Source organism: Mesoplodon densirostris, chromosome 18, assembly GCF_025265405.1.
Source record: "Mesoplodon densirostris isolate mMesDen1 chromosome 18, mMesDen1 primary haplotype, whole genome shotgun sequence".
In the NCBI taxonomy this organism is placed as follows: Eukaryota; Metazoa; Chordata; class Mammalia; order Artiodactyla; family Ziphiidae; genus Mesoplodon; species Mesoplodon densirostris.
In genome coordinates, this window is record NC_082678.1 from 11,694,423 (window position 1) to 11,710,381 (window position 15,959).

Below are 15,959 nucleotides of genomic sequence, written 5' to 3' on the forward strand. Positions count from 1 at the left end.
CGTCTGCATGGAGGGGAGATGAGAATCCGGCTGTGGCCTTGAACCGCCTGAGTGAAGGCCGTGGTGCACTTGACACGAACTGGCTCTCGGCCCTGAGCTGCATGGGCTGAACTCGTCTGGCTGAGGTGTATTCGCGGACCACTTAGAAAAACCGCCGTTTAGGGTCAACTGCTTATTTGGATATGCCCCCGATAGCTTGAACAGCTCACAACGACGGTTTTGTGCATTGCGGGGCACAACATAGGCGCCTAAATAAATGCACAATCACGCCTTCGTAATCCACATTCTAGGTGATACCGATCCCTCCTGGATTTAGGTGAAACTTGCATCATATCTGAGTACAAGGCAGCACGTGTTGAAGGGCAGGTATGCACAAGTGCCATGTCTGGCCGCTTTGGTACTTAACGGAGGGGGCCCCAAGTTAGCAGGGTTAGTAGGCAGTTGGTGTAAACTCCAGCTCAGAAGCAGGACTTGAAAAAATACGAATCGAGGATAATAGCGCCCTCCTTACATCAGGGTGTGGTCTACTTTGGATCCTTTAACAGGACGGGTCCAGTGACCACCCAAGAAACTGAAGCTGCTACTGGCAGCTGAGGGCCCAGGTTTATTCTGTACCAGTTTATTCTGTTCCTATTGTCTAAGCAGGATCAAGTAGAAATAACTTGGATGCTTATCTAGTATTTGACATGAGATATTTATTTTGTGAAACGATGCAAGCGATTGTAAATCCCCACATTACTATTTAAGTGCAACAGGGTACAGTCGTGTAATCTCTTTACACAATAGTGCAGCTAGTCCTTTGCCTTTAATTATTGCACAAAAATTATAAGACCAGCGAACAAGACATGCGCACTGACAGGCAAATTGGCCTACACAATGAGAAATCAGAACAGTACACTGACTGGAATGGTCCAATAATTTAAGTCAAATGTTTTAATGGTACAATTAAAGTAATCAAATAAGGGTTCAAATATGTTTTTTTCAATATATTAATTTCTTTAAAGTCCCGTTCAGGCAAGGTGCTGTTGCTGTTTAAAAAACCACTATGAGCTTTGTCCACAGATGTAAGTTGTCAAAAGTTAACCCAAGGTAAGTTTGATGTTGAATGCAGCTTTAAACAATTAAAAAATTGTATTGAGTACTTCTCAAAGCAAATTACACAGTTTGAGAGAGCCCCGAAACCTGTAAACTAAATGTTCTGACACAAATGCACAAAATAAAGTTGGCAACGTTAAATGTCACGTTAATTTTGAGATCTGTAGTGTTTGATGCTGAACAAACAGCAAGTGTTTGATGCTGAGCAAACATCAGCATCGTCTTGACTCAAGATGGTAGAGAGCAGTCTCCGGTTTTGGCCATCGGAAAAGGAAACTGCCCACAAAACATCCCAAACCAATTAGGTTAACAAAGCATTTAAGATGCCTATTTAAAGCTTCCCAGAGCTCACAGCAAGTGCCAGGTGGAAGGACGATGGCTCTGGCTTTCTGGCCCCACCCCAGTCCAGTCATTAGGTTTGTTTGATATTTCCACATATGCTCAAGTCTCAGGAAAACATTTGGGATTAGTCAGAAACCAGGTGATTGTACCTCCTTGGTAAAAGGTGTGGGATGGTTTGATCTCATGGCTTTGCCTAATGGTCACATAAATCCCACGGTTCCCGCCCCAGCTGATAGTGTGTTAGAGTGTATGTTCTATGGCTACTTGCTTCCAAAACGCACAATTGATAAGAGTAAGTTGCTATGCATATCTTTTTATCACCAAAGAAATAGTTTACAAAATTCTACTCCCCACCCTCCACATGTGTAACCACACTGACGTTCTCTTGGTGTGGAGGGCTGCATCACACAAACTAAAAGTGAGAAAACATTCCACTGCACTGGCTGCCTGAGAAAAAGCTTTGGAGGCATCGAGGAGGCAAGGGGAAGCCTTCCAGCTGTGCAGCTTCGCTCTTAATGTGCTCTTTTGCTGCCACAAAAACTGGTAGACTTAGAAAAGCCATGGTGGGAGTCACCTGTAATCTCTGGATCCACTGTGCCGATCCTTCCAGTTTTCCTTTGCTGAGTCAAAGCTTTGCAGGAGGCAATCTGGACCCCATTCACTGGACACCTCCCAGTGGGATGGGCACCAGTAGGCAGAGGGCAGAAGCTGTGGCACAAGGAAAGGCCAGTGCTACAGCCCAGATGGCAGCCAAGAACCCCACACCTTGAGCTTCATCTCATAATACTGGGAACACCAGGTCTGCACCCATCACAGTTGATCAGCAGCCTCCACCAGTGGGTCTTTCAGGAGGCTGGAAGTGGAGCGAGGATCCATGGCTGAGTGCATGATAGGGATATAAACGTCGTCCATATTTGGCATGACAAAAACTTTCTGTAGAAAGAAGGAACAGGCATGTGGAAGAATGCTCTTTTCTCAGAGTTGCCCTAGTGTGTTCTGATTATAATTTTAGGCTTTAGACTAGTTTTTAAAATACATATGAAACAACTTTTCCTACACATTCCAAACTAATTCCTCTATGATATTTAGAAAGCGTTGAGGTATCACACCAGTGCACGAACATGAGAACCCAATAAGCTCTGAGGAAGAAGCAGCCTTTGATTTCATGTACATATAATAAAATTACTCATGAACTGATAAATAACATTAAGAGAATTAAGAGCGTAAGCTGCTCACAGTATTTCCAAACTATTATATCCAGAACACATATTCCAACACACATAAGCCAACTTATCCATTTAAATCCTAGCAACAAAAATGTAAGCTAATTTTTTTTTTCAAACCAGAACCAGTTAAAGCTACATATGAAAGAAATCCTACTATAGTGAACACCCAAAGGATAATGAGTGATTGACAATAATGGTGCTTTGCCTATCTGTTTATAAACTAATTTTACATAAGTGAATTTTGGCAATGTATTCAACTTCAGCAATGCTTTCTTCCAAAGCAAAAACAAAAACAGGTGGCCATGGGAGAATGCAAGCAGTTACCCTTCAACTTCCCAACTTGCCTCAAAAATACCATGCACCAAAGTTTGACCCCTAAAAGAGATGACACTTATATCCCAATACCCCTAAAAGAGATGACCCACCCAAATTCCTAATGCAGGATCTAGGGAGATAAGAAAAAGGAAAAGAACTGAAGGCATGAGATTGTCTTTCCCCTAATTAGGTTCAAAGTACTTTGCCTTTTGGAGATAAGATTAAGCTTTCCATAGATTGGTTTTTAGTTATATTTAACCTATAGCTTTTAAATAATAAAAAATATATAATTTTAAAGGCAATAACTCAAAATATACTACTGCAAAAATAATACCGGTCTTCTTCAAAAGCTGAAATTTACTACAAAGTAAATAGTCTGTTAATCTGTAAAACCTTAAAAGACACCTATGCCTCAAAAACCTGATAAAAATGTGATAGGAACAGCTCATTCCACGGCCTCAGCTACACTGCTATTTCCCTTGGTGGCAGAATGCAGAAGACAGGCTTAGAGAATGAGCTCTGGCTTAGTCAACTCCAGAAGATCTCTAGACTACTCTAGAAGATCCACAAGGGAGGGACAGGCCTGATTCATCTTTGGACTTCCAGGGTAGGTGGTAGCTATACGCAGAATGTTTGTTGCAACAAACAAACAATTTGTTTGTTGAAAACAAACTAAGCAAGATGGGTACCACACAAGGGCAGGAACCACCACAGCCCGGGTGCTACTAGCTGGCCAAATCCAGGCCCCACCCAGGGAAAAAGTCCAAAGATAGCCCCAGCAGATGGACGGCTTAACCCTCGCTGGGCCTACTGGTACAAGATAGTCATTTTGCTCTTTGACCCCTACCTTTTGAGTTTCCTCTAAAGACTACTTCACGGGGTTCTGTGGATGAGTTTCAGAGTTTTTAAAACTAAACCTGAAACTTTATGCCTATTTGATCATATGTGTACTTTCCTGGGGTCCATAGTTTTCACCAGATTTTCCAAGGAGGATCCTGACCCACATGAAGTTCAGAACCTCTGTTCTACCCAGGGCTTTTAGAGCCTCAGCACGAAACACTAGATGACACTGCAGGTGTACCTGAAACTCTTGCTCCAGTTTCTTCTCTATCCAGTCTGTCACATGAACTAAAGTCACTTCTCTCTCTCCAAGTTTTGGCCGAGCTTTCAGCTCGATATGTGGTGGCTTCCGGAAACCATACCTTTTTAAAGACAAGTAATAACCACATTTAGAATCAAAGAAAAGAAGTGGACAGTACCAAGAGCAAACATTCCTCATTTACACAAGGCTTTATCACTACTTAAATGTTCTCTTCTTCCGAAAATCCCTTCTAAAAAACACTTCAGTGCAGCAAGTATGAATTGTGAACTCCCTGTGTCCCTGGACCCAGGGCCGTGATGATCTGAGAACAGTTGTGACAAACTAAGAAAGCCAGGAAATGCCACTGGAGAAGTCCATGACCTGGGCATTGTTTCTGGTTTTTGTTTTTCCTAAAATGGCAAGGATCTTTTTTGTTTCTATTTTTATGAAAGTAGGATATGTCTGTTACAAAATCCAAAATATACAAGTGTATAAAGCAGAAAATAAAAGACACTCTCTCTCTGAGTCTCATAACCAAGATAGGACCACTGAGAGAAGTGGGATCAATTTTCCCCACACTCCTAATATGCATACCTAAATAGAAATGTTCTATAACCTGCTTTTTCATTCCACACTCCACACCATAATTATGGCTCCTCAGTGGAGCAGACTGGCACTCAGAATTGTTGGTAAGGAATCCAGTCAAGAGACTGTGTGCTATCAAACTAAAAACTTCAACCCATCACGGACCAATGTTTTAAAAAATCCAGGCACTCCTTGGAGATACCGTGGGCTCAGTTCCAGATTACCACAATAAAGCTAATTACTGCAATAAAGTGAGTCACGTGAATTTTTGGTTTCCCAGTGCATATAAAAGTTATATTTACACTATTCTGTAGTCAATTAAGTGTGCAAAACAATGTATGTATCTCAATTGAAAAACACTTTATTGCTAAAAAAATGCTAATCATCATCTGACGATGCAGGGTTGTCACTAACCTCCAATTTGTAAAAAACGCAATATCGCAAGTACAGGAAAGTAAAGCATAGCGAGATGAGCTCTGCCTGTACAATGAAAATGGCAAATTGCTATACATGTTTCTAAACACTCTCAATATCTATACTTATCTTTGTGGATTAATAAACAGTTCAGCACTCGAGCATGCACTGGGTGGCACTAGCCCAGCGGTCTCTAATTTTAACTCCCATTGAGCAGTGGCATTTGTAACTCCTAAGTCAAAGCTTGGAAGAGGAAGAAACGTATCAACGCTTACTATTTTAAAAAAATTTGTTATTAGGCTTGGAAAAATGTATAGTAAGTTACTTATTAACTGGTTATTTTTGGATGGTAAGGCTACAGGCTTTTTTTTTCTGTTTTCTTCATGTTCTTCCAGTGAAAACATTACTTTTAAAAAATAAAATCTAAAATGGTATTTTAAAGTTTTTACTGGGAAACACCAATATCATCATTAAATGATCAGTCAATTAAAAAACCCTTTTGTGATCATTCCTACAAGCCCTTCTGAACACTAAGGTTGTGTACCAGCATGCTGGTTTCACTCTATAACAGAACAGAGCTATCTTTTTCACACAACTGTAGCTTATGGTACAAAGAGGTCTTTTATGCAATCCTCATATACCCTTATGCACATTTGAATGTCAATTTAAAATTGAGATTTATAGATAGTGATTTTCTTCTGCTGGGCTCATGAAAAATTTATTTCAGTGGTTCTCAATCCTGGCTTAGTCCCCCAACTGCTGAATCCTGGGGGCTGGGCTGGGCATAGCTTTAACAAGTCACCCAGGTGACTGTGATATGCAGGTGGAGTTAAGACCCACTGGTTCAGTCAAATGACAACTCTCTGGGTAGACCTTCTACCGCAGTTAGCAAGCACACATGCTCCTGCCTCCTTAACATCCAGGTCTGACCTGCAGAAGTCTTCCCTAACCGCCCAGGACTCTGCTGGATGTGTGATCCCCATCTGTAAGGTGGGCATAACGATGGCCCTATCTCCACAGGATGCTGTGAGGACTGGCCAGGTGAAGCAGTTACACCCCAGGCTAGGCAGAGAATAAGAGGTCTACAAATGATAGCTGTTCTCACTGGTGGAAAGGGTTGGCTTGAGAGAGGAGGAAGACCAAGAATAGAAACAGCTCATCCCATAAACTTCACCAATAACCTTAACTCTTCCTAACGTGTGAAGATGAGTCTTTATATGTGAATTAACCACTCACAGTAGAAGACAGAATCAGATTTACAACTAACGTTAAGGTTCCACGAAAAACGTTGGAAAGTGCTTCTTCCCAGGAGAAGGTACTTTCCATAGTGTCAAGGGTCAGCAAGCTGGGATTTTATGGTCACGCAAGAAGGGGAGTCACTGGCTGACCCCGAGGGGCCCTCTACGCACCATATTCGGTCCGTCGGGGGAGGTGGAATGTTGACCGCCAAGGTTCCTCTACATTCTTGTACTTCTACAGTTAGCAGCAGTGGTGTATTGGAGACTTCTTCAATCTTCTTTTTAATGAACTCTGTCTCCGTTGCTTTTTGGAAATATTTTGACTTGGTAATTTTATCAACAAACCTCATAATCTTACTTGTTCGGTGACCTCCAACATACCTTTAAATGAGGGACACAGACGGGTGTTAGTATAGACTTTGTTCCTTCACAAACAATTTGGTGGCTCTGTGTTCACCTGACTTTAGACCTGAGTTTCTCAACCGCAGCACCACTGACACGGTGGACTGGGCGATTCTTTGTTGTGGATGTTGCCAGATGTTTAACAGCATCCCTGGCCTCAGCCTACTGGATGTCAATAGCACGTTCCCCCACAGATATGACAATAAAAAATGTCTCTGGACATGGCTAAATGTCCCTGGTGCGGGGGGGGACAAAATAACCCCCAGGTGAGAACTACTATTTTATTTATTTTTTAATTTAATTTAATTTATTTATTTTTGGCTGTGCTGCATGGCATGCAGGATCTTAGTTCCCCGACCAGGGATCGAACCTGTGCTCCTGCAGTGGAAGCACGGAGTCTTAACCACTGGACCACCAGGGAAGTCCAGAGAACTACAACTTTAGACAAGGTGCAGACATCAGATAGAGCCTGAGTCTTGACAATGGCGAGTCTGACCAAGTTCTCCCAGTGCAAGCAGGGAAGGCATCTCACCTGCTCTCCTTTATAACCTTCAAATACTGAATATAAATCCAGTGTCCACTGAGCGAAACCTCACCATCTCTACATAGCAAATAAGAAATCAGGCTGCATTAACAGGGCCGCAAAACACAGTAAAACATCTGCCTTTTAGATGGTGTCACAGCAACTCTGAGCAGCAACGACTTGTCAAAGGGCTCAGGAGCATCTAAAGAAAAAAGCTGCATCCAGCTGATACCCTAGCAGCCCAGTAAAGCAAGCTTTCCTGTATCAGGTCATATCTACCTAAGACTGCCCTAAGAAGAGAGGATATTTGCTCTTAAAATCTTCCACAGTTCCAGAGTGTCAGGAATAGTATGTGTATGTGTCTCGGCAAAAGCAATTGTTCTTAAGAAGGTCAGGGGGCTTTCCTGGTGGCGCAGTGGTTGAGAGTCTGCTTGCCGATGCAGGGGACACGGGTTCGTGCCCCGGTCCGGGAAGATTCCACATGCCGCGGAGTGGCTGGGCCCGTGAGCCATGGCCACTGAGCCTGTGCGTCCGGAGCCTGTGCTCCGCAACGGGAGAGGCCACAACAGTGAGAGGCCCCCATATCGCAAAAAAAAAAAAAAAAAAAAAAAAGGTCAGGTGGGGAGAATTTAAATAATGCACACAAACTTTAGTCCCAATTCCTCAAACATCTAGATTCTCTTTTCATCTTCTGTAGGATTTCAAAGTGAATAGGTTGATATTTTCTTACAAATACTTCTGAATCACCTGGTTTCTTTATCATTTTAGTTTCTTCACTCACTTTAAATAATTAAAAGATCCTTACAGAGAGGCAGCCTAAGCACTTTGATCGTTCAGCTCCAAGTAACAGGCAAAGGGAGCTACCAAAATGTAGTTCATGATCCAAAAGATAGCTAAGTGACCCACGTTTTCAAAATTCACTGAAGAAATCACCTGAATGTTTCAACATCGTAGGAACTAAAAGCTCAACAGAAGCGTGACCCGTCGGAAGGGAAGTAATGCTCCCTATCCGCACTAGGGGGAGCTGTTGTGTAATCTGGGCTCCTTGTGATAAACACGCCCTTCAATTCTCTGTTATTGATTCCAACGGCCCAAGAAAACCATTTTGGTCTGGACCCTCTTAATTAGGGAAAGCTATTCAGGTCTTCACGTCTGAAGACCCCAGAAGCTGGATCCACTCACCCTTCAGCCCCTGGGAGAAGCGGTTTGTCTCCTGCGCCGGGCTCTGGTGCGTCGTCTTCGTCAGAGGAGCCAGCACTGGAGGACTCCTCGTCGCTGTCGGCCAGACAGAAGGCCCTGGGCCTGCAACTGATCAGGGCAGAGTCACCACGGCAGCTGGCCCAGCGCCAGGCTCCACCGCCACCACTGCTACCGCGTCCTCACCCTCCCCCACCCAGCCCAGACAGAAGAGGCCCAATCCAAGAGTCCTCGGATTGGCCTGGTCCCCCGGGAGACCCTTCAGTGCCAAGTCCCCGGCAGGACCGCAGAGGACTTGGGCCTGAAGGGCTGGATTCTGCGCATGCGTCAGAAAGACAGGTGGTGGGAGTGTGATGCAGTCCACACAAAATGCAGTGATCTCGTCAACAGTGCGGCGTAGCCAATGGGAGGGTGAGTGGAAAGGACGATGGTTGCACGGGGGAGGGGACAGCTCATGTTGGCGCCACGACCACCTCACAGATGATGGGGATGTGCAGGCAAGTCCCCTGACTCTGGCTGAGGTCAACAACTATGCTTTTTGGCTTAGTTTCCTCCCGTTAGTTTTGGCTCAAGACTCCTTCCTATGAAATTACGTATCCTAGCCCATACCTGCCCCAGCTCCTGAAGGTCACAGAAAAAGCCAACAACCAACAAATCTCAAGGGACTCTAGGAAGCAACTGACATGAGAACCCAGGAACTTTTCAAGAAAAGTACTAATTTAAAACCGTTTTTTAGGGCTTCCCTGGTGACGCAGTGGTTAAGAATCCACCTGCCAATGCAGGGGACACAGGTTTGAGCCCTGGTCCGGGAAGATCCCACATGCCGCAGAGCATCTAAGCCCGTACACCACAACTACTGAGCCTGCACTCTAGAGCCCGCGAGGCACAACTACTGAAGCCCGCGCGCCTAGAGCCCGTGCTCCGCAACAAGAGAAGCCACCGCAATGAGAAGCCCGCGCCCTGCAAAGAAGAGTAGCCCCTGCTCGCCACAACTAGAAAAAGCCGATGCACAGCAACAAAGACCCAGTGCAGCCAAAAATAAATAAATTTATATTTTAAAAACCACGTTTTTTAAATGAAGTAATAAAAAACTTCACCAGAGAGCAATGTCCCTTGTTTATCTTTCCAGGGTAGAGCCTCAGTTTCCACTGGATCACTGGCAGCAGCCAGTGATCAAGGTTCCCCTGTGAGGGCCCTGGGGGTTCCTGGCCAAGCTTGGGCCCCACAGAAGGCAGCTCCCTCCCTGGATGGTGGCTTTGCTTCAGAGAGGCAGAAAGCAGGGCCCATCTCTGAGGCTCAGAGACTTAATGGGGACAGAATGAACACAATTAAGCTACCAAATGGTCACTAAGCAGAGCGTGGGCCTTGTATTTTTTTTTTTTTTTTATTTTTTATTTTTTGGTTGCATTGGGTCTCAGTTGTGGCTCACAGGCTTCTTAGTTGTGGCACGTGGGGGCCTTGTATTTTTGATAAGGACAAAAATCACCAGGACAGGGGAAGGCAGCTCAGCTTAGGTCCCATCTTCCTGCGGGCATAACCCTTTGGGGTTTTCGTTGGGCCACCACCATAACCCTTTGGGGTTTTCATTGGGTTTCGTTGGGGGCAGTCATCTCCTGGCCAACAAGGGCCAAGGGCACCCAAGGGCAGAGCACACCCGCCAGCGTGGACCTGAAGGCCCAGCAGAGGCCCCAGCACTGGGAAGAGGGCACTGAAATCTCCGCCCTGAAACAGGAGCCCGGCTGTAAGAGGACCGAGCACAAATGTCCTCCCTGGCAGGACACCCGGATCCTCCTTGATCCTGGCCCTGAAACATTAGAGCCAGCACTCTAGCCAACAGGCTTGAGTACAGTGTTAAAGGGAAACTCCCTCTGCAGACACAAAGGCCTCTCGTCCCTGGCCACGGGGACAGCACCCGACTCCTCCTCCTTCCATCAGAAGCCAGGCTAGTCCAGGAAATGCTCACGTGTGTCTGCTGGTCACAAAACCATCTCAGCGCTTTCCAGGGTTAGGCAGCCCTCACAGAGCTCTTCTTTTATATAAAAAGTAAAATATGATTCCCAAGAAAGCCTGCACTGGGTCTTGGGATGAAGAAAGTCGGGGAGCTAAGTCCCCAAAGATAACACGACCATCTCAGAAACCTATCTTACTTCTCCATCAGTAAAACGACTGTGCCCCCTGGCTCAGACCTCCTGCTGCCAGGTAAGGACGGTACAGAGCACAAAAGGCTGCTCAGTGTCCTGGACCACAGTGAAACCTGCAGAACCACTGTCCCCTTCTCTCCCCACTGGTATTTGTCATCTGGCAGCCTCCAGACCTGGGGCAGAAGATGCCAAAGGCTGAGCACTGCAGTGAGCTCTCGGGTTCCTGAATTAATCCTCCACAGGACAGAGAACAGGACAAATTTTGTGGCTTGAAGTTAATCATTTAGACAATGCTCTGTCAGTTAAAACAGATCAGATGACATGAAATTCTGACTGTGACCAAATGGCACCTCTCCTCTCAGCATAGGGGGGGCTGTATTATGCGGCACCCAATACTTACTAATTAAAAGTGTAATTAAATATTTCGCTGATATTCAAGTTTTATAACCGAACATGCATTTTGTGATCTCAACCTTATGATGAATTTCAGAGAAAGACACCCTGCACATTCTTATATAAGATGTGCTAGAACATGATAAGCCTACTTTTTTAAACACACCTTAGAATTCGAGATAAGTGCAATATCCTTTCAAGAGTCACCTTAAAGGGCTTATTCCAGTTTTGCTGCCTCTGCTAAAAATCTTTTTGGAAATGCGCTTGCAGTCGGACACATAAGAAAAAGTGCATTATTTTATCACTGATACTCTCTGTCTTGAACCAAACATTCAATTTCTTAGTCTCATAATCACCATCACCTCTGAACGACGTCTGGCAATTTCTCAAAGATCCAATCCATCTAGAAAGTAGGAAGATTTGCTGTCACTCAGAATACTTAAAGGAATGGCACAGACTCCGGAAGCAACTCTAAAAAGCAGCTCCAAAAAATGCTTTAAGTGAAGGGTGCATAATTAGATTAAACGGCCCAGTGAGGACTGCTTGGAGGGGGACCACGCTCACGAGAGTGCATTAGTTTCCTTTAACAGAAGTTGGGCCCATATATCTGCCACACACACGTGCACGTACACCCACAGAGCTAGACTGAGTCACAGCGTGGGCGACAAGCACTGGGCTCCCAGAATATCAGGGCCTCGGGGCGGGGTGGTGGACCCGGGTACACCAGGGACTAGCGGCCCAATACAGAGGTCGGGGGGGGCCCCCATACAGGGACTTGCACGCCAGCCCAGGCTGCCGTGGTAGAGCACGGACGGGCCAAGGGCCTTCCAAGAAACGCCCACCCCGATGTGCATTTAAAGAGCAGCCAGCGAGCAGCACATTCCCCTTCCTGACTCGCTTAGGTCCCCTTCAGGCCAATTCCTAAAGTTCAGACTGCCCAGCTCACCACCTGAATTCCATTTTGAGTGTCTTATCACCCCGAAGTCACTGTAACTACAATGTGTAACAAGAAGACTATTCGGGAAATACAAAGACTCAAGGAAAAATGTCTGCAAATATAAAGGGTACCCACATTTCAAAGGGAAAGGCCTTCACTAGAGTGAAGCGACACAGACTTCAGTTTCTTACCAGCAGCCTCAGGGTCCTCATAAACTTTCTACAGTAAGCAGGACTTCCCACAGGCTGAGCAGCACCTCCTCAGGTACTCCCCACGGCACAGTCATTTGCACACTTGAAGGGGGACAGACAGAAGCAGCGAGACAGAGGCCCTGCCAGAGCAGGACGGCAGGGGACAAGCCCTTGCCCAGAAGTGAGGCCCTGGACAGGCGGCCATGGGCTAAAGGGAGGGCCTGGAGGAAAGGGCTGCTGCGGACCCACCACTCACACATGCTGCTCTAGGAGAGGCTTCCTCAGGGAAACCACACATCACACGCTCAGTAACAGCCACAGGTGCAGGGACTCTGGCTCTCCTCCGGCATTCAGCCTCAGGGCGATTCCATAGCTCCTGACTGAGGAGGAGAAGTGATGCTAGAATCACTTCTGGGATCAGGCTCTTAGCTATGGATGGGCTTTTGAGAGGCTCTTGAAGCTCCCAGAAATTGTGAGCCAAATGGTGCATGTGTAGGCATTCTCTGGGGGAAGGATCCAGAGCTCTCAGATTCCCAAGGGGGTCCTTTATGCAAAAAAGGGTTAAGGGTTCATTTATCCAGGCGTTTTCCTCCCAAGTGCCTTGAGATTGTATTTTTCCTTGCTTTTAAAATTAAATGACAGCCAATTACACATCAACATAAAATTTAACACCCTCACAGGAAGAAGCAAAACATTTTATACCAGACTCTACTGGAAAAAAATGGTGCTTTAGATGTATATTATAAATTAAATATAATACCAGTATATTCCTAATGCAGAGGACTTTTTTCATGCAGTCTAGAGAAGCACTGCTTGTTCAGAAATGTGTCTGTCCTCCAATCAGCTGAGTTTATGAACTTGAAATTGTGCCAAGAGAGCTGCATGAATAACAGTGAACATGGAACGCCTCGGTGGCAAGGATCTCAGGGACCTGGCTGTGGTGGGGCCCTACCGGCTCCCAAGACCCCTCTTTCCAATGGAGTCCCAGCAGCCCTGGGCCAGCGCAGGGCTGTTTCCAGAAAGGGTTCCCTGCACAAATGCTCCTGACCGAAGTCTGCTCAGTCCTGCTCCCGGTTAGTTAGAGCTCATTTTCAAGACTGCTTCTGCCTAAGGTGCTTGGTTTTACTGGCAGCTGGTTCTGCAACTTTGCTGTCCCAAGGCTGGCCTGATGGCACTCAGCTGGGCATGGCGTCAGGGTCAGGGCAGCTGGGGACAGAAGCTGAGTCTGACTAGAGGGCTAGATCAGGACCCTGGCAATACGAATCAAGGAAGTCTGTACGACTCTCCCCCCAGGAAAGCCTCTTAAATGCTCCTGATCTCAATCCACTCAGGTCTACAAATGGTGCCTTTATGTCGGGGAACATGATGAAAGGACAAGCTTCCTCGCGGTGTCACATGGGTCTGAATGAAACTCAGCACTGATGGGGTATGAAATGCTACATGGAGGGCTGATCAATACCACTCACCGGAAAACACAATCCACAGATTGCCGAATCCAAATACATTTTAACAAAACAGTAGAAAAGTGAAAGGAAAATAGCACAGATACAGGTTAGACTGCAATCAGCAGGTGAAATTCTCCAAAAATTAAAATATGAACATTTTCATTAAGTCACCTGGATAACTCAGAATCACCTTAGTGAAAGAACGTTCTCAAATGTATGATCCAACTCCCCCATCTACTGTGCTTTCACCACAAGTATGAATACAAGCATCAGGTCAGCATCATAAGAAAGCAAACATCTAAGAGCCTGTGTCTTATATTTATATTTAGATGCTGAGAAGGTGGCTCCTTGTGGCATTTTCCTATCATTGTACTGCTAATTCCATGCAAAGGGGCCAAAGATGTGAGAAGCAGACCCCAATCAGCATCTTTAGTTTGGTAAAAACAATAATATAATTTAAATATGTAGTCTGAAGCAGTCATTTTTAAGGTGTGTGGGAATGTGAAAGTTCCAGCTTATCCATTCTAGGCATCTAAGAAAAAAAAATCAGCTTCATTAACTATCTCACAAATTGGAAATATTTACTAAATTAGACAAACTCGGCAACAGATGCAGTATCTTCTACAAAGAGAGAAGTTTACTAAGAAAATAGATATTGTATTATTTAGGGGAAAGGCATCTCAAAACACTTTAGGAGCACCCTCTTGGCTACAAAATCAATCGTCTAATTATAAATAATTCTGACTCTGTGATTAAAGCAGGCAGCCCCCTGAAGCACCTCAGCCTGGCCCACATAGTGCTGTTTGTGGCTGCAAGCTGAAGGAAGAACCTTCTGGATGATGCTTCTCTTCACTAAGCATTTTATTGTGCAGCCTGCCCGGCTGGTCTGAGTCAGGGATGCTTTCCAGGTAATCGACACTGTATGCTCCACTGGCAGCACGAAGGCCTATGGCACTGAGCAGAGGCGGGGACTCACAGTCCACAGGGGGTGAAACCAGGAAACTATTCCCTGAAATCCTCCGGGGCCAGGAAGCACTTACATGAAGCTCGTGCTCAACACTGGGGCTATACACATAAAACCTGCTTCTCAAGGGCTAGAGGAAGAAGGTGGTTCCCCAGGGTTGGGTTAGTAAATTCATATAGCCCCTTACCCTTCTTTGCCAATTTCTCCAACCTTCAGGGCTTCAACAAGAGGCTCTTTACCTAGTTTGGTCAAATTCATTTTGGTCTCAAGAGTCATCAGAAAGGACCCGTTGTAGGACATTTCCAAATCGATCCAGAGTCCTGGAGAAATGGTGAAAAAACAGAAGGTTTTTTTTCCCCCCCCAGAAAAACATGACTATAAGTGACAGATTAAAATTTATATTTTAAAGTATCTAAGTAGGTATCGCATTGAAAGTCTATATATATTGCCTGTACTACCAATGCATGCAAGAAGAGACTGTGAAAAGAAAAGTTTCTGGAAACAGTTCAAGCATCTGGCAAATTGCCAGTATTTCAACATCCGTTAAAATGGTCACAGTGAGCTCAGGGTCCTGTCCTCTGGGTTCTTCTCACTTTTGGTAAGAAACACACTCCCAGGAGGAGGACATGGCTTGCGCCAGGGTAAAGCCAGGACGAGGTCTGCATTGTCCCAGCTGGTTAGAGGCAGAAGAGAGGTGCAGAGACTTCACAGCAAGCTGGGCTCTTTAAAGACACAAGTGAGAACCACTGTCTTTCTTAAAATTATCTATTGTTTGGGGGTGGGGGAGGGGAGGGGCACAGAAAATGGTTCAGGTTTAGCTTGGTATGATAAGAATGGTGACAAAACCTTTTAGAACCCTCTTCTTTCTGGAAATTGCATAGGAATGGAATCAAAAGAATTCGTGTTCAAGCCCCAGGATTATCTAGATAAAGTTGGGTAACCACTTTGTACCTTAGTTGAAAAACCTGTTCCTTAATGACGCAGATGTAGAGAATGGACTTGAGGACACGGGGAGGGGTAAGGGTAAGCTGGGATGAAGTGAGAGAGTGGCATGGACATATACACACGACCAAATGTAAAACAGATAGCTAATGGGAAGCAGCTGCATAGCACAGGGAGATCAGCTCGGTGCTTTGTGACCTCCTAGAGGGGTGGGATAGGGAGGGAGGGAGGGAGACGCAAGAGGGAGGAGATATGGGGATATATGTATATGTATAGCTGATTCACTTTGTTATAAAGCAGAAACTAACACACCATTGTAAAGCAATTATACTCCAATAAAGATGTTAAAAAAAACCCAAAAAAACCACCTGTTCCTTAGAAAAGACACTCATGTCAACGAGAGCAGAGACCATATCTTAGAGGCTTTTGGCTTTGCGGAATTTCACTGGGAAGGCCCACCAGCAGAAGTGGCCACTGACCAGAAGTCTAAAACGCAAATAGGGGTCAGTCATCTCATGACCTTTTCTA

The 15,959-nt window shown here is 45.3% G+C and overlaps 1 protein-coding gene across 1 annotated transcript in view; it reads right to left on the reverse strand.

Annotated features, from left to right (window-relative positions):
- Positions 1-676: 676 nt before the first annotated feature.
- The window catches only part of TEX2 (testis expressed 2), a 110,707-nt gene continuing 95,424 nt past the window's right edge, over positions 677-15,959 (reverse strand). The window contains exons 8-12 of the mRNA XM_060081520.1: positions 14,677-14,809; positions 8,404-8,529; positions 6,468-6,677; positions 4,060-4,180; positions 677-2,370 (exon numbers count right to left, since the gene is read on the reverse strand). Coding sequence (XP_059937503.1) covers positions 2,248-2,370; positions 4,060-4,180; positions 6,468-6,677; positions 8,404-8,529; positions 14,677-14,809 — 713 coding nt within the window. The 3' untranslated portion in view covers positions 677-2,247. The remainder of the gene's footprint in view (positions 2,371-4,059; positions 4,181-6,467; positions 6,678-8,403; positions 8,530-14,676; positions 14,810-15,959) is intronic.